General features: G+C 45.6%; 4 protein-coding genes and 1 long non-coding RNA gene across 7 annotated transcripts; 3 read left to right on the top strand and 2 right to left on the bottom strand.

Annotated features, from left to right (window-relative positions):
* Window positions 1-484: 484 nt before the first annotated feature.
* On the top strand, window positions 485-2,765 carry LOC129592442 (uncharacterized). Its single transcript, XM_055488482.1, has 3 exons — window positions 485-1,138; window positions 1,559-2,353; window positions 2,519-2,765. Exons 1-3 carry the CDS (start codon window positions 542-544, stop codon window positions 2,675-2,677), a joined length of 1,551 nt encoding a protein of 516 aa, XP_055344457.1. The 5' UTR covers window positions 485-541; the 3' UTR covers window positions 2,678-2,765.
* A 1,886-nt stretch (window positions 2,766-4,651) lies between these two features.
* LOC129592485 (uncharacterized) lies at window positions 4,652-5,968 on the bottom strand. The gene is made up of 3 exons (XR_008690979.1): window positions 5,850-5,968; window positions 4,823-5,473; window positions 4,652-4,758 (listed from the first exon to the last, which is right to left on the bottom strand). It is a non-coding gene; the product is annotated as an uncharacterized LOC129592485 (long non-coding RNA).
* Window positions 5,969-8,370: 2,402 nt separating this feature from the next.
* On the top strand, window positions 8,371-14,054 carry LOC129592367 (charged multivesicular body protein 3-like). 3 transcript variants are annotated; one of them, XM_055488382.1, is made up of 5 exons: window positions 8,371-8,779; window positions 9,004-9,183; window positions 9,608-9,729; window positions 11,168-11,359; window positions 13,407-14,054. In XM_055488382.1, exons 1-5 carry the CDS (start codon window positions 8,677-8,679, stop codon window positions 13,707-13,709), a joined length of 900 nt encoding a protein of 299 aa, XP_055344357.1. In that variant the 5' UTR covers window positions 8,371-8,676; the 3' UTR covers window positions 13,710-14,054. The 3 variants fall into 3 exon arrangements, with proteins under 3 accessions (XP_055344357.1, XP_055344360.1, XP_055344359.1); XM_055488385.1 differs by lacking the exon at window positions 13,407-14,054 and adding an exon at window positions 11,917-12,518; XM_055488384.1 differs by lacking the exon at window positions 11,168-11,359.
* A 301-nt stretch (window positions 14,055-14,355) lies between these two features.
* Window positions 14,356-15,223, bottom strand: LOC129592369 (14 kDa phosphohistidine phosphatase-like). Its single transcript, XM_055488387.1, has one exon. It carries the CDS (start codon window positions 14,938-14,940, stop codon window positions 14,572-14,574), a length of 369 nt encoding a protein of 122 aa, XP_055344362.1. The 5' UTR covers window positions 14,941-15,223; the 3' UTR covers window positions 14,356-14,571.
* Window positions 15,224-15,371: 148 nt separating this feature from the next.
* On the top strand, window positions 15,372-18,927 carry LOC129592368 (synaptobrevin homolog YKT6-like). The gene is made up of 7 exons (XM_055488386.1): window positions 15,372-15,853; window positions 16,300-16,382; window positions 16,462-16,562; window positions 17,210-17,268; window positions 17,328-17,439; window positions 17,872-17,973; window positions 18,496-18,927. The coding sequence occupies exons 1-7, from the start codon at window positions 15,753-15,755 to the stop codon at window positions 18,529-18,531; spliced, it is 594 nt and encodes a 197-aa protein (XP_055344361.1). The 5' UTR covers window positions 15,372-15,752; the 3' UTR covers window positions 18,532-18,927.
* Window positions 18,928-19,062: the final 135 nt, after the last annotated feature.

Here is a 19,062-nt window from a genome sequence, read left to right on the forward strand (position 1 = left end):
CTGCCGCTCCCTCCATAGTTCCGAACGCGGTAGCAGCGTGGCCTCGCTGAATTTCCAGCGACAATTGTTGACGGAGGTACTCATGGGAGCGAGGTCACCCGTATGCTGTTGAAGCCGCTTGTATCTGTAGTTGCCGATTTCTGTCACGAAACGGCTAGCTGACTGTCCTCATGGTAAAAGAATTTCAAAAGGCAGCGGTGCGAAGATGTATCTGCCGTGCAGGTACGAATACATATGGGATAATCCCGCTTTTTTATCCTATGTCTGTGCGGCGGCGGATCCCGCAGTAACTAACGTAGATTTCCGGTGAGACACAGCGACGGTATCCAGGCAGGTCAGGCACGGTTTATAATTCACGTTAGCGCCTACTCAATCAAAGCGAATACGCATCGGCCGCCCAGAGCGGCGGCCAGATATATAACTCCATATTACCAGCTTGCTGCTTGCTTCATACTGACTAGTGACTAGCGATAGTTTTCTTTAACATTCAGAAGTTTCAAACTTTCTAACCACGGATCCAAGACCCAGCTCGCACAGCACGATGCTCATCTTCGGCGACGACGAGGACGCCGCGTGGCCGTGGAACGCCGTGGACGCGCTGGTCGACGGCCAACTGCAGCACGGCCGCGTCATCAACCTGGCCGACAAGGGACTGATCATCGATTTCGAATGCCCCGCACAGCGCGCGCAGTTTGTCGAGTACGGGCGTGTCTTCCACTACACGGCGAACACGGGACGCTCCAATGTGGTGGCCGTGCAGGTGCTGCTGCGGCGTCATCCCGACGGCGTCTGGATCTGGTACCCGGGACGCGTTATCCAGTCCTCTCTGTGCAAGAAAGCCGAGTACGTGGAAGCGCAGCTGCCCCAGGGGAATGTCAAGGAGCTGCTGCCCCTGGCGCAGGTGCGCCCAGCCCCCGCGGAGGGGGTCTGCGCGGAGGGGCGCGTGCGAAGGGGGGACTTTGTGATCCGCTCGTGCCAGATGCCCGCCGGTGGTTTGTCGAACCAGCCACCGCGGATCGTCAAGAAATTCAAAGCGGAGCTGAACGAAGTTGGAATGGCGATCTTCGTTTCCCTGCTCGGTGAGACCCTCACCTATCTCCAGATTCAGGATGCGCAGCCGCTCAAGATGCGACAACTGGTACGTTTGGCTGTCATCGGCAGTCTCATTGCACTCACTGGCTTGGTTAATAAGACAGCTGTGAGAAAGAAATATGCTAAGAAAAATACGCCAATGGAAGAGTTTAGATGCTACATGGTTTCTTAGATTCTGTAAGGCTTTCTTAGGTTATTCATGGGTTTCTTAGGTCTCTTATGCTTTCTTAGGTTTACTTAGGTTTTCTTAGTTTTCTTAAGTTGTCTTAGGTTTTCTTAGGTTTTCAGAGGCTATTATCAGGTTTCCTTACGTTTTCTTAGTTTTCTTAGGTTTCTTTGGTTTCTTATGTCTCTTATATTTTCTTAGGTTTTCTTAGGCTTTCTGAGCTTATGAGGCAAAGAAGACCGAAGTTATTTAGTACCCCTATTCTGCAACTGTTATCGCTCTTTCTATTCGCATTTGCAGAAAATTATCTGCGAACTGGCGAGGAAACGCAAACCTCCTACAAGGTCGTCACAGCCGGCAGCTATCCCCATAACACTTAACAACGGACCACGATCCAGTAGAAAGCGGAAGAATTTCGGCAGTGATGACGAGGGTATGCGATTGCCCGTTGAATTGCTGGTGGAACTCTTCCAGTCGCTGGACTCCATCGGCCAGGTTCGTTGTCGACGTGTCTGCGCCCTGTGGAACACACTTCTCACCACGGACGCCTACTTCCCCGACGTCCGCGTGTCCGGCAATTGCGCCGATGGCGACTATCCAGCGGTGTACTTCTCCGAGGACGGCATGTACTGGGTGGTGGAGTGCGTGCTGAAATGCCTGAGCAGCCACACCAAGATGCTGGGGCTGAGCCGGATGGATTTGTTCGAGTGCCGCCAACTGATGGCCCCCATCCACCACGCTCTCCCGGGGCGCCGTCTGCCGCTGCTGGTGTTGCATAACTGCAATCTCAGTGGACCGCTCCCACTCATGAAGCGCGCCCGGGATGTGATCGCGTCCACGGCGCAGTTGGCCGTTGAGTGTGGATGCGAGAGAATGCTGTGGCAGCAGTGTCGTCTGTCCGATGCCTCCCTGACGGCGTTGGTCCCGCGGTATGCCTTCCGCGATTTGTCGCTGGAGCCGCTGACGGTGCAGTTGTGGGATCTGTTCGAGCGCCATCGGGTTCTGGAGGAACCGCTGGATCGGCCGGCGGTCGCGCAGTGGATCGCCGATTGCGTAGGGCATCCGCGCCGGTGGGGCAATCAAAGCATTGTGCAGGTAAATGGTTGGCAGTTCGTTTGTGAGCTACTTTAAGTGAAGTTAGACGAATGATTAGCGACCGAAACAAGAAATTGTATACTTTAAGTGACCAACATATACCAGTAAGCGAAGTATGCCGGATGAGGGCTCAGCGCGCAGTGACCGCTTCATTGCTTCCTGCAGGGCCTCCAGGCTTACCAGAGCGCGGATCCCCGGCCTGCCACGCGCTACCGCCATCGCGCGTGGACGGCGTCCACGCTGGCCCAACTGGACGTCACCCAGCTGACCACGTTGACCACGGCATTTCTGCAGGGACTGACCCCGCAGTTTTATAAGGCGTAGCTTTGTTTAGAACGGAACGTCACTACGGCAGCCCGTTTGCCGGGCACTTGCTGGTAAATGTTAACAACTGTCTAGTATGGCCGCAATGCGACGGAATGATAATAAACAAGCTCAGGAATGAGATCGTGATTCTTCATGCTTTACTTAGTACCAGTTCGAACTTGCGGCTTAAGAAGAATCACATCGATTTCGACCTCTTTTGACTATTCTCGCTGGCACAATGCGTGCGCTTGTGCTGCATCAACACTGTGCATTTGACGTAGCACAATGATATTTTCACTACCTGTGCTGAAAGTCTGAACTCGATCGAGTTATTTTAAAGTGAAAATTGCTAATTGAAGGCCGTTAATATTAATATGCGGAAGAAATAACAACTGAAGCAAGATTTTTGAAAAATTTTATTCAAGCATGAAGCTATGGATTAGCTCAAATGATTAAAGTTCTGTGGGGCATTCTTTTGATAAACCTCACCCTGTCCCGGAAAAAACAATATTTTCTACGTTGGAAGTTACTTCGGTTTATTTTAATCAGCTCTTCGAAGGGAAGGGAGGAGTCAGAACATTTGTTTGTCGTTCAGTGATGATTGACGAACCGCTTAATAACGGTATGCCTGCTTACCTGTCGGACATCCCAAAGTGTCTCGTAGTAACAAATCCAGGTACTGCTTTACGAATTTGTAAGCAACGCTAAGGGCCATAACTGTTCCGTGCTCGGTCTCCGGACCGGTAATTTTTTTAGGGTACAGTATGGATTAAAACTCGGCGCCCGGTTGGTGCTCGCTGATGGGAATATTGTGAATAAAGTTCCAAAATTAATAGCAGTCTGCCGCATGCTGGGCATATGGGTGGTGTGTAGTACAACTGCGTTCGGGCCTTGGCTCGCCTCTACAATGAACAGATAAATTACTTAGCCGCTCTTTCTCGGCAAAGAGTCGATGAGCCTTGCGAATGGATGCGATTTACCCGCCTGTTGAGTCGGCGTGCAATACGGCCGATTGCCGGCAAATCCCGTTGGAGTGCCGGCCGTTGGTCCGCTAACACAGGCCATAACATGCACGGCTAAGATACGCGTAATAGGAGCTCTTCCTGTTAACTTCCGCCCACACTAAGCTTTTCTATCGCTCGTAATAGGAAACGATCCATCAAGGGATTTGCTTCACAGAAATTTATCCTTACAGCTTATCGTTAGCGCCGCAAATGAAAATGCCCTCGGCGCTCAGTATCAGCCAGTTCGTGCCATTTTCGGCATTTCCGACGCAGACACCGTTATACTGGAATACCTAAGTGCACGACTAATATCCGTAATACATTCCAAATTTAATCAATAAAAACAGGCAATATTATTAGTGTCAGTAGCGTTGTTTGCAATTAATTTTGACGCGCCTAGTAAATACGCCAGTACAATCCATAGATGTATCATGTGCGCATGTACGAACGTAAATAAACACAGATGCAAGGAAGTTCTGTATAAATTATTATGTTCTGTATACGTCTATATTTTCTAAAAATATAATATTCATGTACAGAGTACACCCATATGCGCATGTACATACAGTATAGGCATGCATACATGTATATATAATTATATATTTTGACTGGCTTGAACGATGAAATGGGAGTTTTGGCAAAAAAAGGATGTGCACACTTCAGGTAAACAGTATCGCTTGCACAGTTGCACATGCTTTCCAATAAAAGATACCGTATATGCATGTATATATGGTAACAGACTGACAGTATAGAAAGCCGAAGCAGACGATGCCGGAATATGTAGCGATTAACTTCGCAGCAGGGGGAAGAAATAAAGGGAGGGACATGGGACCGTGAAGCCGGGGGTGTTCCACACGCCTTCGGGGTGGTCGGTGGGCCCGCGCCATTTGGTGCGCAGGGAGCGGGACAGGGCGTGGCTGTGGGTGCGCCTGGTGGTCTCGACGTGACTGTGGGAACAGGGAGGCCAGGCTTGCGTCGGACAGCGGACCGGTGACCTCGCTGGCGGAACGGGTTGGCGACGGGGGGCCTGTTTTAGCGGACAGGAAAGCGTAGGCGGCCAGGCGGGACAGCGGTGACTGCGGCCGCTCGTTCAACCTGCAAATACAACATTATTTACCGGAAACGCCCACTGCATCGCCTGATCGCCGTACACTCGTACAGTTTCAGCATTAACGCCACATGAAACCAGTGACCGCCGGCGTCAACGGTTAGTTCGTCACCGGCTAGTTCGTCGCAAACCCGACTGATGTTGCCCCATTCAGCGGCCGTCAATGCGCGGCAGCTGCGGTTGACCGCGCTGAGAAACTCCCGCACTTGGCTCGCTTCCGTTTTCAGTGTACAGTTGATGGAGGCCTTCTTCAAGAGGACATGCAGGTCGCCGGTGACGCGCGGCTACGAGCACCACAACCGGGCGATGGGCTCGAAGAGGGACATGACCGTGACCTTTTGCAAGTGCAACGTCCGGCATATCTTCACGAAGTATCCGAGTTTGGCCCAGTCCAGGTGTTGCTGCGGGTAATTGGCGGTCAGTGGGTGTTGACACGTGACCTTTCGCAGGATGATCATCGGCAGCCGGATGCCCTTCCGGAATAGGCAGCGGTGAGCGGCTGCTTCCAATCCCGGAGTGACGACGCCGTCCATCAACGTCAGGGACAGCGTCCACCGGCCGACGGTGTGCTCCAGGACCTCCACCAAGTGCGGCAGTCGGTACTTGGTCCCGTAGCTATTACTAGCCGGCGCCGCGATCTTCCGCAAGTCGATGACCACGTGCCGGTGGTCGTTTAACGCGTGGTATCACGCTGGACATACGCTACAACCAAACGCGCACAGTGACCTTTAAGCGCAAGGCATTGCAATTGTGCAGCAACGCACGCTATTAACGGAGGGATCAGTACGATAGGAATAATTACCGTAATAATCTATCCTACCTACCTACTCAACGGCAGAGTATGAGCTGATAATCTCAATGTGGCATAGCTACGTCTACAAATCTACGCGAACGAGAAGCTGCATCTCCAACGACAAATTTAATAGAAAAACTCCGACACTGCCAAAACTCAGAAGGCTAAACACACTGATGTTCAAAAGTACTACAACTCACGGACTTATATAAGCGCGAGGCGCATCCGTGTAGTAAGGCAAACTTAACTCAAACATACTCGTATATACTGTAGATATCACTTTACCGTTGAGCGCTTCCCACGCTGTGGATATCGAGGATACTGTGCAGCAACCCGTACGGCAGCAACCCGTACGGCAGCCGGCGCAGCGACGCTCCTTGGCTTCCAGGTTCACAGTGGTGCGGATCAAAACAGGCGGGAAACCAGCCGGGATCCAGACGCATGGCATCCGTGTGGATATGCCGATAACGGATACGACTCTCCGAAAATGGATCGTGGGGTTGTGTTGTATTGCGAACATGCGGTCGTACCACCGGGATGCAACGGCGCCGAGTGGCGGGAGCGTGTCCGGTCTCGGGATCCCTGTTCGGCCGACCGGAAGGGCCGCTATCGGCGCAGGGAACGGCGGAACTGTGCGTCCCGGTGGGGAGGGCGTCCCGGGAGCGTGCCGGGTGTTGATCCCGTCTGCCGCCGCCCAGAGGCGGGCGGGCTGAAGAGGCAACCTCCAACACGACGCGACCGCCCGACCAATCCACGTCGCACACAACACGGACCTCCTGTCCGGCGACCACCTCCAGGATCAGCGGGTCCCCCGTCTGCCGACCGCCGTCGTCCTCGAGAAGATGTCCGTATGTGGGAAGGTCAGAAGAAGCGACGAGGTCCATCAAGCGTTCCTGTGTGGAATCGACGCGGCGTGGTGGCGGGAAAAGGGAGATCCAGCGGTGCAGCCGCTCCATAAGCTGTAATTTCCGCCGTCAGGGACGGTATGCGGGGACCATTTTGGCTACCCTAGAGTAGCAGAACGATGACGCTTTACAGATTTATTTTATTTCTCAATATGTACAAGGCGAGCTTCGCTCAACAAATATGATCAAATGAAGAGTTTGTCCCAATTAACATGAGAAAGGACCGTGTATAATACAGCTCATAGCATTACCACGCATAATCTCCAAACTTAAACGTTGAAACAAACGCTTTACATATATATACAGTATTATACAGCAACTCCCGCCAGACAGCGTTTTTATTCTAGAGGCGCAAAAGGTAGGTAGCCCAATATAGAGAAGCGCAATCTACCGGGTTTACTCTATCATCCATTTAACTGCCGTTTCTGCTAACCGCTTACTGAACCTATCCAGTTCTAATCTAATTTTTCGCCGCGAGCAACGCGCGCGCGACAATGTTGAGCAGCAGTGAAATCATCTGCACATACAGAGTGCCGATTGCCGCATACGTACTTGTAATATATACTTTCTGCGGCAAGGGGATCGATAATTTACAGGGACAATCGCAACGCACGCATTTGTAGCTCCGGTTACCAACGTTTATCATTGGTGTGTGTTCCGGCGCGGACTAGGTAAGGCTTTTTGCATCATTGAGTCCAGCAGACGAGCAGCAGCGATTGCAGCGTGCTGACCTTTATGAAGCAACTATGCTGTGGAGTCACTGTAGTGTGTATTAATTAATTTATTTATTCGCAATATGTACAGAGAGATGCATCGCTCATAAAAATACGTTCAATTGAACGTATTTTTATGAGCGATGCATCTTTCATTTGCAAATGAAACTCTTAGTGAATAAATACAGCTTTACGTAGGTGCCATTTACCGAAACATGGAAATAAAAGTCGTTCAGTTTCGCCAGGCTCGCTGACGGACGGACGGGACTCGACAATAACGAGCCACAAATAAAACTCGCATGCGTATCTGTACAGAACAGTTTAGCAGTGGTTCCGACTGACTTTCAACGAACAGGGATCAGTAGTGATGCTTAATAGCCTGTGGAGCGCCATGCGCCCAGGAAACAGGGAAGCACGTCCTCGGCGTTAAAAGCATCGGGGCGTCTTGTCGTACTGCGCTTGCAGCGTCTTGGCTTTGCGATTGACTTCCGCGCAGCTCATGGCGGAGTTGATGCTGACATCTGGGCGTCCCGGCAGCGGACACGTGGTGGCAAAGTCCGTGGCACACTCTTCGAAGCGGCAGTCCTTGCGGGCGACGGATCCGTCGCACTTGACGAAGGTGGCGTTGCGGATGTTGCCGGTGATGAAGCTGCGAAAGAATTCCGTCTTCATGAACTTGTAGCATTCACCGGGGCTGGCGTTGGCTGAGACGCTGGTCAGTAGCAGAACACTGGCACAGACGAGGACAACCGTTATCTTGTGCATGGTTGCGGTTATTAGAACTGCTGCTAACACGTAAGGAGGGTTTACTTGTGCAGTGGCGCGAGCAGAAGGGATTTATAGTCTTGCAATTTGGCCCGGCAGCACATTATGGCCTAATTAATCCACGCCGCCTTTATTACGTTGTGCTGACTAGCCGAAATTCGCTAGAGGTTGATTCGCCAAATTGCGCACCTAGTTTGTGAAATTTTAGTTCTGATCAAAATCCAGTCAAACCACAATTGTTTACAATCATGATGGATTCAGTAAAACGCATAAATCTGCCGACAGTTCAGGATAAGATTTCAAACGGGAAAATCGGCGGAAATGACGCAAATATGTAGTCAGTAGGCCCAACCGCCTTGGTATGGACGTTTCTTTCGAACGGCCAGTGATTCATCCGTATTCCATGCTGTTTGTTTTGGTTATCTACCCATTTTTCTACAGCTACTCTGCAAGCAAAAACTTTCTGAATTTTATGGTTTCATGTAACATACATGATACAGTGATCAGGACTTAATTTTTACATGAAGAGCAAAGTTTTGGGATAGTGTGGTTGCCTTATTTTGTTGGGATCTGTGACACTGTGAAACCGTAACTGTGTTGAGAAATCGTTTACCAGCTGAAAACTGACAAGCCTGCAACCAGCTAGTTTGATATTCTCTGTACTAGCATTTATTTGGACGCTTCTGTTCCTTTGAGTCTTCCATTGGTTGATTGCTTGACAATCTGAGGATGGGTTTATTCGGGAAAACCACGGTGGATCCCAAGGAGCAAGTGGACGCGTGGACGAAGACGCTGCGTCAGTCTGCGCGCGACATGGACCGTCAGATCCGAAGTGCGTAGGCGACGAGATCCCTGTATGACAGCATGCACTCTGCGTGAGGCAGTACAGGGATTTCACTGATTACATGCTTACATTGTTTTCCTGTATCGAATACACAGTTGATTTTCAGCAGCTGTTCAGCAGATGAAAATTTGAGTGAACTGCGAGCGATGCGTCGTACAGTGTAGTGGTGGAGTTAGTACAAAGATTAAGCTTGGTTTTACTTCCGTTTGCAGACATCCAGCGCGAGGAGGAGCGGGCCAAGCGGTCGCTGAAGGACGCGGCCAAGAAGGGCGACAAGGACGTGTGCCGGATTCTGGCCAAGGAGATCGTCCGCTCCCGCAACACCACCAACAAGATCCACCTCTCCAAAGTGCAGATCAACTCCCTCGTGCTGCAGATGCGCCACCAACTCTGTAAGAGCCTCTTGCTTTCTTCCTACAATGAGCGTCATAACTTATAGCCGAGAAGCACAACTTGAGTTGTACACAAATCTTTCTCAGGGTTTTTCTTGATTTTTCCTCACTTCACTTTGTTGACGTTCTTCCTCGAATTTTCAGTTGAACTTTAGTGTGATTTAATTTTCATGATTTTTCTTTTCAATTTATTTTCACAGTTTTTGTTAGATTCTACATTTTTCTTCTTCAGATTTTTCGTTGCGATTCATTTCCTGATTTTTATTCATTTTAGTGCAATTTGGTTTGTCTTTTCAGTTTTCTAGTCCATAATCCTTTGCGGTAAATGATAATAAGTAGTTCGGAACGGTTGGCATTAATTACTTAAGTCATTTAATCTAAATTTAAATAATTGAATTTAAATGTGATTTGTTTGTTTGCGCAGCGACGCTGAAGGTGTCGGGATCGCTGGCGAAAAGCACGGAGGTGATGCAGGCGATGCAGTCGCTGGTGAAGATGCCCGAGTTCAACCGCATCATGCAGGACATGGCCCGCGAGATGACCAAGGTGCGTGCCAAAATACTTGTTTAAATTAATGCCAAATTAATTGTTATTTGAAGAATAAGAATAATGAATAAATCCATACTAAATAAATAGAAAAAAATTTATACTAATAAAATCATCGCAAAAATTAAAACAAAATTTAATGCTGGCTGGCTGGCTGGCGGATAAATTTTAATCCGCGCAGCCAGCGTAGTTTTCTTTAAATAATTCATTTTGTACAAACTTTCTCTTCTTACTTTTAGTTCTGGCAAGTAAAAGAGCTTTTTCTCTATCGAATGATCTATAGTATAGCCTGCTAAGTCCAATGTGTGAGATGTCTACGCTCAAAAAGCCAGCACTTGAGTTTTACCATCTGAACATTCAAGGTTTCTCTTACGATAAACTAGATGTTGTAACCCGCTATCTTGGCTTTGATGATAATGTATCTAAAGTTTTTGCTCTTACGGAAACTCATCTTTCATCGCTTGATCCAGACCAGATTTATTGTATCCCGGACTACTGTTTGTTTCGCACCGACCGATCTGAAATTCACGGGAAGCAGCGCGGTGGAGGAATTATCTGTTATGTTCCCTACTTCATTAGCGCCGTTCGTATAGAAGTAAACTTTCAGGTTAAGGGCTTCGAGTGTTTGTGGTTAAAATTGCGTATTTCTGGTAGAAAAATCATTTTGGGTATTGTGTATCGTCAGCCGGATAGTAATACGTCGGAGACCCAAATGCTGTTTGATCATTTGCGAGAGGTCCTGCTGAAGTATCCCGATTACGATCATGTGGTTATGGGCGATTTTAATATCGATATTTCTCCTAATTCTAAAAGTTCTTTTTACAAACTATCTGTCGATTTTATTGAAGATTTTTCGCTCGCAGATAATGTAATCGGGTACACTCGAGTAGCGCAGTACTTGAAGAAACCCGATAATATCCTGAACGTATCCCAGTCGAAGATTGACCACATTCTATGCAGACCAGCCAGCTCATATTTGCCGTGCCTTCCAGCAGACACTGATATTTCCGACCACCGCGTATGTAAAACTATTGCAGCTTTTCCATGTAAGAAACCGCAACATCGCACTGAGAGTTTTCGAGACTGGAAAGCGACGCAAATCGATCAGTTTAAGGGCAAGGTTTTTGAATTTACCAAGAAATACGTCAATTACGTCGACTACAGCGACGTGGATTCTGAAGTAACGAATTTTGTGTGTGGTTTGTTTGAAATTGTTGATTCGTGTTTTCCATTACGTTCTAAACGCGTTTCTCAGAAAACTGCTCCTTGGGTAACAGGTGACATCAAAAGGCTTCTAAAAGAAAAAGATCTCGCGTATAAACGTAAAAAACTGTCGAAAAATACTTCCGATTACGAAAGTAATAATCGACAATTTAAACATTTAAAGCGCGAAGTAACTCTTAAAATCAAAGAAGCCAAAAGACGTTACTTTGAGCAGAACTCCAAAAACGGTGCTGCAGTTTGGCGGGAATTAAACCGGATGCTGAATCGAAGTAAACCGAATGTTGTTGTGGACTTTGAACCTAATGAATTGAATAAACACTTCGCCCAGATGGGAGAACACGGAAGCCCCCACCCGCCGGCGGCGGTACCAGCTGCCAGCGAGTCTCCGTTGTTTGCGTTTGAACAGGTAACTGCTGTGACAGTTGCGGAAGCGTTTACGAACATTCTCAGCAAGAACAAATGCGCCGGGCCTAACGGTATCCCGCATAAACTCTTGCAGGAGATTTATCCACTGCTGGTGGAGCCTATGACTCACCTGATCAATCAGTGTTTTATCAAAAAAATATTTCCAGACATTTTCAAAAAAGCTGAAGTAATCGCCCTGCCGAAGTGCGGTCAGCCAAAATCGGTAGATCAAGTGCGGCCGATATCCTTATTGTGTAATCTGTCGAAAGTGTTTGAAAAAGTTGCACAGTCGCAAATTGTTAAATTTTTGAAAAGTCACGACATTCTATCTGAATGCCAGTCTGGGTTTCGAAACGGTCATTCGTGTGAAACGTTGCTTCTTAAAGTGACGGAAACATGGAAAAAGGCTGTTGACAACAAAAAGGCGGTGGCTTGTGTTTTCCTTGATCTAAAAAGTGCTTTTCCTTCAGTGTGTCATGATTTGTTATTAATAAAACTGCGCGATCTTGGTTTCAACAGTGATGCACTTGAATGGTTACACTCGTATCTCATTGGCAGAATGCAACGGGTGCGAATTGGTGAGCGGATGTCTTCATGGGAACGTGTGTACGCAGGTGTGCCACAGGGTTCCATTCTCGGTCCATTACTTTTTATCATTTACCTGAACGAATTGTTGAAAATAAATTTACGTTGTCCTGATGTCCGGTTAGAAAGTTTCGCTGATGACACGATCTGCTATGCGATAGCAGACACGAAGTCAGGTGCAGCAGACAAAATAACCGCTGTGCTTCCAATAATTTGTGAGTGGTTTGAACTGAACCGCTTGGTTGTCAATGAAAAGAAGTCTAAGCTGCTCATGATCACTTCAGCGTACAGTCGGGACAAAAGCATCGTGTCGGTTGATTTGAATGGGCATAAGCTTGAACCGGAAAAATCAGTGAAGCACTTGGGAGTGATAATTGACGAGCATTTAAAATGGACCGACCAAATTAAAAAGGTTCAAAAAAGTGCTTATCATGGAGTCGCCCTCATAAACAGTGTGAAGAGCGGGCTGCCGGTGCCCCAACGCGTTGGACTTTATCACGCATTTGTCCAGTCTCATCTGGACCGTTGCTCCACTGTGTGGAGCGGTGCGCCTGTGTCCACGCTGGAGCCGCTGGCTGTCGCGCAAAGAAAAAGCCATTCGAGCTATTGCCAACTATGCCGAAGTGTCCACCACCGACCTGATGAAGCAATACGAGATAACGCCACTGTTTAAGCGATGGAAACACCAGGAAGCAACTTGGCTTTACAAAATTCTGCACCCGGAGAAGTTCCAAGTGCCCCGTTACCTCACCGAAATGATCGTCGTAAAACACGATTCCAAACCGTACAGCCTTCGAAGCGGAAACAGGACCTTCATCGAAGGACAGGGAAGGACAAGGACGGGGAAGTCCACGTTGGCGTGGAGGCTGAACAACGTTATGAGCCAGCTAACCGAGGCCGGAAGCGACATTCTTAAGAGCAGTTCGCTTGCTGTTTTTCGTAATGCACTGAAGCATGTTACTATTAATTGATGCCTTTCTTTTCTTAGTACTTCTCTTGTTTTGTGGCTTTTGCTCTAATTTCATGATTCCTGTTATTTAGCCAGGTTTAAATTCCCAGGCTAGAACTCGATCCTAGCCTTTTAATGGGTTACCTGCCTGCCGTACAATAAACAATAATAATAAAATAATAATTTAGGCGTGGACGAAAATAAATTATAATCCAGAGTCTGTACAACGAAAATTATCTGGAAAAACTGAATAAAATACTTGTAAGAAAAATAAATAAAAATTTGGGGTTTTGTACTACGAAAATTATCAAAGAAATAAAATAAAATACCGGCAAGAAAATTGAGTGAAAATTCGGGGTTACGACTACGAAATTATCAAAAAAAAACTACGAAATTTATACTACGAAATTATCAACGGTTTTATACTACGAAATTATCAAAAAAAAATGAAATAAAATACTTACAAGAAAATCGGATAAAAATTCGGGAGTTGATACTTCGAAAATCCTTATAGGCGGGCATCATCGAGGAGATGATGGAGGACGCGATGGACGTGCTGGACGAGGACGACATCGAGACGGCGGCGGACGCGGAGGTGGAGAAGGTGCTGTGGGAGCTCACCGAGGGCAAGTTGGGCGAGGCGCCGCGCGCCGTCGACGACAGCCTGCCGGCCGCCTCCGTCGCCGCCGGCTCCCGCGTCCCCGCCTCCGGCAGCCGCGCCCCGCCCCTCAAATCCGATCATGTGCGGGCGGTCGATAACGACGAGGAAGAGGACGTGGAGAGTATGCGGCGTCGCCTGGAAGATCTCAAGAGCTGAAGGAATATTTCCTGCGATTAATCGACAAACACCCGCGAAAAAACAGTGATAATTGCAGACGATTGGCGCGGTTTTCCGGTTGGGGGCGGCTGCTTCTGTTTTTGATTTGCGCTTTTATTTCTACGGGAGCTGGAGCTATTTTATTTCGAGTATTTTTCATTCCCTTTAACGGTTTTTGGCCAGCTCCTTTATACAGATTACGGGTTGTTCATTGAAGCTACAGAGAATTTTATTCGTCTTATGCTGTAAAAACAATTGAAGTAATGTCTTGCGAATTATGAAAATGAGTCTAACCGCTGTAATTATCCGTTAGTTTCCTCAGCCGATTAAAAATGTAATAATAAACCGGTGCAGACAAATATTACGATAACTTATCAGTAAGTATTTAGGCGATTAAAAAAAGTAGAACCCGTGTAATAAATTATCGCAATAATTTCGCAGTTAATATTTAAACAATTTATTTAACAATTAACAAAAATATTAAACCCAGTTATTAATTAACAAGGTGATTTATTCATCAATATTCAGTAACCAGAAAAACGGTAAACCGAATAATAAATTGATGGATCAATTTAAAAATTTCCAGCGATTTAAATAATATTGCATAATCTGATTATGGATTATCGCTAAAAAACCGTGCCAGGTCTCCTGTTTTCCGATTTTATTTTCTGTTAATTTTATCACTGCTTATGGCGACAAAAAAGGATCATCCCAGATAACCTGCGACGTGGTAAACAAACCCAAAATAAAAAGAAAAATAAATTACCACAACGAATTTCCATGGCGAGAAAATAAGAGAAAAAATCAGGAAAAATTCCATTGAAAACGGGAATAATTCCGGGAATTTGTGGAGACGCGTCAATCAGTATCCGTCGTTGCTCCACTGGATGGTGGTGGGCGGGGGATACTTTTTCGATAAAATATCCACCGTGCGCTTGTGGTCGGCCATCCCGAAGGCCACCGAGTACCCGTACACGCACATGTTCTTCTTCTCGATGTCGCGGAAGATCCGCCCACCCCCCAGGCACTCGCACTCCCACCCGAGTTGCCGCAGCTGCACGTAGATGGGCTCGAAGATGTCGTTGTGGAGTTCGGCGCACTTGCTGCTGCGCACGATGACTTTGCACTGGCCGCTGGGGTCCTGGATGCGGATCTGCACGTACTTGGCCTGGCCGGTCTGCTCGTCGATCACGACGTCGGGGATGTCCTTCACGCAGCGCAGACACGCCATAATCGAAACAGGAATCAACGGGCGTAATACTACAGAATGGCGATGCGGAGGAGAGTGAGAAAATTATTGCACGTTCATCGATTAACGATTAAACAGGGAAACGAGGAACTAGTACAGCGACAGTATGCTGCCACTTGGGATGCTGCACCATCTGGCAATCTCGTATGCCAATCACCAAAGCAACATTAACTACAATAAAATGCAAATCAACAGTTACTAACAATAAATCTGTAATTTAAAAAGCGATAAATGTAGCAAAGACAACTGAACAAAAAATAAAATTAATTTAAAAGTCAACGAACGCAGCAAAACATGTCGAAACATGTTCAGCGCTGTCGGTTCCAATTCCATTAGCGGCTAATGTTCCAATTCCATCAGGCCAATGATTAGCCTGATGCGGAAGTGGGCGGGGTTTCCATCTCATTCATTTGCTCAGCAGTCAAGCTGACTCACACTGGCGCAGTTTGCAAATATTTCCCCATTTTTGAACTTTAATTTTTACGTAACAAATTACGCGTCATTTTGTAGTTCTTCCTTCGACCTATTTTCTGCCAGTCTCAACCTGTTCTGTTCGTGTTTCTATAGGATAAAATTGGAGTGATAGTCGAAGAAGCTGAAGACGGATACAATCTGCCTGCTGCGTTGGAAGTGCTGCTGTGTAACCTGTGTTGTGTTGTGGATTCTTCCGTAATGAGGCACGTGCATCGGCTGTGCTGAATTGAGTTCATCACGCTCGCCATCTGTTTGAGCGGGATTTGTTGACGGGGAATCGTGTGTGGTCCTGGGAGTATTTTGAAGAGGACGGGAGAAGAATGAAGCTGTACTCGTTGTGCGTGCTGTACAAGGGTCCCAAGGCGCGCATGCTGAAGGCCGCGTACGATCTGCAGTCCTTCGGATACTTCCAGCGTGGAAGGTATGTGTCTTCGTGTCCCGCTGCTGGGGGAAAACGTAGATTAACAGAAAAAAATACAAATATAATTTTTTACGTTTTTTAACATTTTTTTTCGAGTGTAAATCATCAAGCAGAAGCGAAGAGAAATTAATTTAAGCGGGAAACATCGACATTTTCGTTTTTGAAAAATGTTGGAAGTATTTTTTATTAAATTAAAAGTCAAAAATAAGTAAATAAAGTCGTATTTTATTACCGAAAAACATAAAAAAATCATAATATAATTTTTAACATTTTGTAACATTTTTTTCCAGTGAAATAGTAACAAAAAAGATAATGATAAAAAAATAGAAGCGAGGGAAAAATAATTGGAGAGTAGAAAATGGAAAGTTAATTTGTAATAATTTCAAAGATATTTTTTTACGAAATCAGCGCCAAGAAAAAATCGGTGGAGCGTGTGTTGATTGCAGTGTGCAGGAGTTCATGACGTTCACCTCGGAGCTGCTGGTGGAGCGGACGCCCGTCGGCTCCAAGGCGCGCGTCAAACAGGAAGGTAAATCTTAAAGGCGAAGCTTTCTTTGATTACTGCTTGAACGTCTGTACAGTGGTATGGTATGCATTTATCCCGGCAGAATACATCTGCACCATCTACATCCGGTCGGACAGTCTGGCCGGCGTGCTCATCTCCGACCAGGAGTATCCCGACCGCGTCGGCTTCACGCTCCTCCACAAGGCAAGTCACATTCCTTCCTCACTCATTTCACGCTCAGTTTCCTTGCGACTACCGTCGAAGCGCTCCTCTCCTTATTTTGCGACTTTTATTTTGCTCTTTTACCATTTTTCCTTTCCTTTACAGACTTTTTATTACCGAGTTTACTGTTAAAAATGACATGCCGAATAATTTAAAATTTTGTCTTGATTTGCATGCATGCTTATTTTTTCTGCGGGTTTTTTTTTCCGCTGTATTTTCTGCGCATTTCTAGCCTTCCTCTTGTGCAGTCTATCATTCTCTTTACTGACTTTTTGTTGTTTATATTATTACGTTTTATGGTGTTTATATTATCGTTGATATTCAGTTTTTATTAGGCTTTAAATTTTTAAAAATATTGAAATACCGAGCATTTTTTTTCAGAAATATTGAGCGTTTTTATTAGGTTTTAACTTTTTTAAAAATATTGAAATATTGAGCATTTTGTTTCCAGTTTCCAACTTTCCATGCGTATTTATGTTTCGTGTTGTTTCCCGCTTTTTTTCTTTTATATAATATATGTTGTAAACTTGTCTTGTATTCCAGTTTTCTGACCTTTTAAATGGAGATTTATGATTAGTAAAGTGCAGTTATTTTCGAAATGAAATGATGTGGGTGTTGTTGTGTGTCAGGTGCTGGATGATTTCTCCAGCAGCGTGCCCTCGTCCAGCTGGCCCTCGGGCAGTCCCGCGTAGGTGCCTCCCGTGCGGCGTGCATTGCCGACGCTGTGATTAACCGGTTTCTTGTTAGATCGATCAACTTCGGCGGGTTGGACGAGGCGCTGGCCAAGTACCAGAACCCCAAGGAGGCCGACGCCCTCACCAAGATCCAGGCCGATCTCGACGACACCAAAGTCATCCTGGTCAGTCACAGTCACTCACCAAATTGTCCATCAATTCCCGCACTTAGCTCTCCGATTTATCGATGAATTTCCTAATTTGCGGGCCATTTTTTTAAACTTTCAAAACGGACTTTCATTGCTTTGAAAATATTCTTGTTAATTTTCAGACTAATTTGTATGTTGCGGTTTGTAAGCCGGGAAATGTATTTCGGAATCATTTTATAATTTTTATAGTACCGTAGTGTGATTAGTTTCTAATAATTTCTAACTAATTTGAGCAAGTTTTTGCAATTATTGAAATAAATAAGACTGTAATTTAGAAACAATATTTTTGATTTGTCTTTTGATTTACAGCAGGAAATTTTGAAATTGTTTTTTTATTTTTAGTTTTTAGTTTTTATTTTTATTTTGCTTGACGCATATGCGGCATACATAAGAACTTTATTTGTGCAGCACAACACGATCGAAGCGGTGCTGCAGCGCGGCGAGAAGCTGGACGATCTCGTGGCCAAGTCGGAGGAGCTCAGCATGAGCTCCAAGGCCTTCTACACCACGGTACGCATAACATTAACATTGTGCAATTATGTAATAAATGTTATTGTAATAATTTTCTATTAATTCGCCCGATTTCTACGAGTTACCGGTATCAGAATTTGTGGTGCAGTAATTGTTTTCTTTTTATTAATTCGACCAATACATGTAGTAAGGAACTGCTGTGCAAGAATCCTATTTTTTATTAATACAGCTAATTTCAACAGTTGTTTATATAATTGTGATTTAATAAGAATTGTCTATATACGGTCAGTTTAAATCGTTATTTATATAATTTAGAATAAAAAAATTTGTTTTTTAAATAATACGGTCAGTTTAAATCGTTTTTTATATAATTTAAAATAAAAAAAATATTTTTTAAATAATACGGTCAGTTTAAATCGTTATTTATATAATTTAAAATAAAAAAATATATTTTTGTAAACAATACGGTCAATTTGAATCGTTATCTTATACAGTGTAAAATGATTATATTTTTTAAATGATACCGGTAATTTAATTAAGCTGCTGTTTTACTCCGCACAGGCTCGCAAAACGAACGCCTGCTGCAAATCGTGGTGAAGGGAAAACGAAGACACTCGGCGTTCCGCACTGATTGTTCGCTGCTGCATGTTTGGCTGTGTTTTTGTACGGTTCCCTGTCAACGTTTCGTCGCTGCCGGGCGCAACCCGGAATCGTCTGCGGACCGGCTGGAAAAGTATTACGCTAATGGCCAGTGTTGTCCTTCGGGTAATTCGTCAGTACTCCACGCGTTTTTTTCTCTGTCACGTGTCAGAAATAATTTCTTCTCTAATTTCCTGTCAATCAGATTTGTGTTCGCCGAATACATAGACATTCCTTGTTGCTTTTTTTTGCCGAACAGAGCCCAATTATTGCTGAATGCTGTCTGTTGCGCTGCTAGCGCTGTTTGTTGCGCATCTGTCATACACATTAATCTGAATTAAATCACATGCTTCACCAAATCGGTCATAAATCAGTAATTTTCCGGTTTTCCGCATTTCTCAGCAAATCTCCTCGTTGGTTTCTTAAGCAGTTTCGCATTTCACTAATTAATTACAATAATTTCAATCTAGTTAATTTGTAATTAACTAA

This window comes from Paramacrobiotus metropolitanus, unplaced genomic scaffold, assembly GCF_019649055.1.
Source record: "Paramacrobiotus metropolitanus isolate TYO unplaced genomic scaffold, Prichtersi_v1.0 Parri_scaffold0000052, whole genome shotgun sequence".
In the NCBI taxonomy this organism is placed as follows: Eukaryota; Metazoa; Tardigrada; class Eutardigrada; order Parachela; family Macrobiotidae; genus Paramacrobiotus; species Paramacrobiotus metropolitanus.

Excerpts from the sequence above, each read along its gene's own strand:
- LOC129592442 (XM_055488482.1), top strand. The coding sequence starts at position 542 with ATGCTCATCTTCGGCGACGACGAGGACGCCGCGTGGCCGTGGAACGCC. Across the intron at positions 1,139-1,558 it reads CGCTCAAGATGCGACAACTG|AAAATTATCTGCGAACTGGC; the intron begins GTACGTTTGGCT and ends TCGCATTTGCAG. Across the intron at positions 2,354-2,518 it reads GCAATCAAAGCATTGTGCAG|GGCCTCCAGGCTTACCAGAG; the intron begins GTAAATGGTTGG and ends TGCTTCCTGCAG.
- LOC129592367 (XM_055488382.1), top strand. The coding sequence starts at position 8,677 with ATGGGTTTATTCGGGAAAACCACGGTGGATCCCAAGGAGCAAGTGGAC. Across the intron at positions 8,780-9,003 it reads CATGGACCGTCAGATCCGAA|ACATCCAGCGCGAGGAGGAG; the intron begins GTGCGTAGGCGA and ends TTCCGTTTGCAG. Across the intron at positions 9,184-9,607 it reads GCAGATGCGCCACCAACTCT|CGACGCTGAAGGTGTCGGGA; the intron begins GTAAGAGCCTCT and ends TTGTTTGCGCAG.
- LOC129592369 (XM_055488387.1), bottom strand. The coding sequence starts at position 14,940 with ATGGCGTGTCTGCGCTGCGTGAAGGACATCCCCGACGTCGTGATCGAC.
- LOC129592368 (XM_055488386.1), top strand. The coding sequence starts at position 15,753 with ATGAAGCTGTACTCGTTGTGCGTGCTGTACAAGGGTCCCAAGGCGCGC. Across the intron at positions 16,383-16,461 it reads GGCGCGCGTCAAACAGGAAG|AATACATCTGCACCATCTAC; the intron begins GTAAATCTTAAA and ends TTATCCCGGCAG. Across the intron at positions 17,974-18,495 it reads CCAAGGCCTTCTACACCACG|GCTCGCAAAACGAACGCCTG; the intron begins GTACGCATAACA and ends TACTCCGCACAG.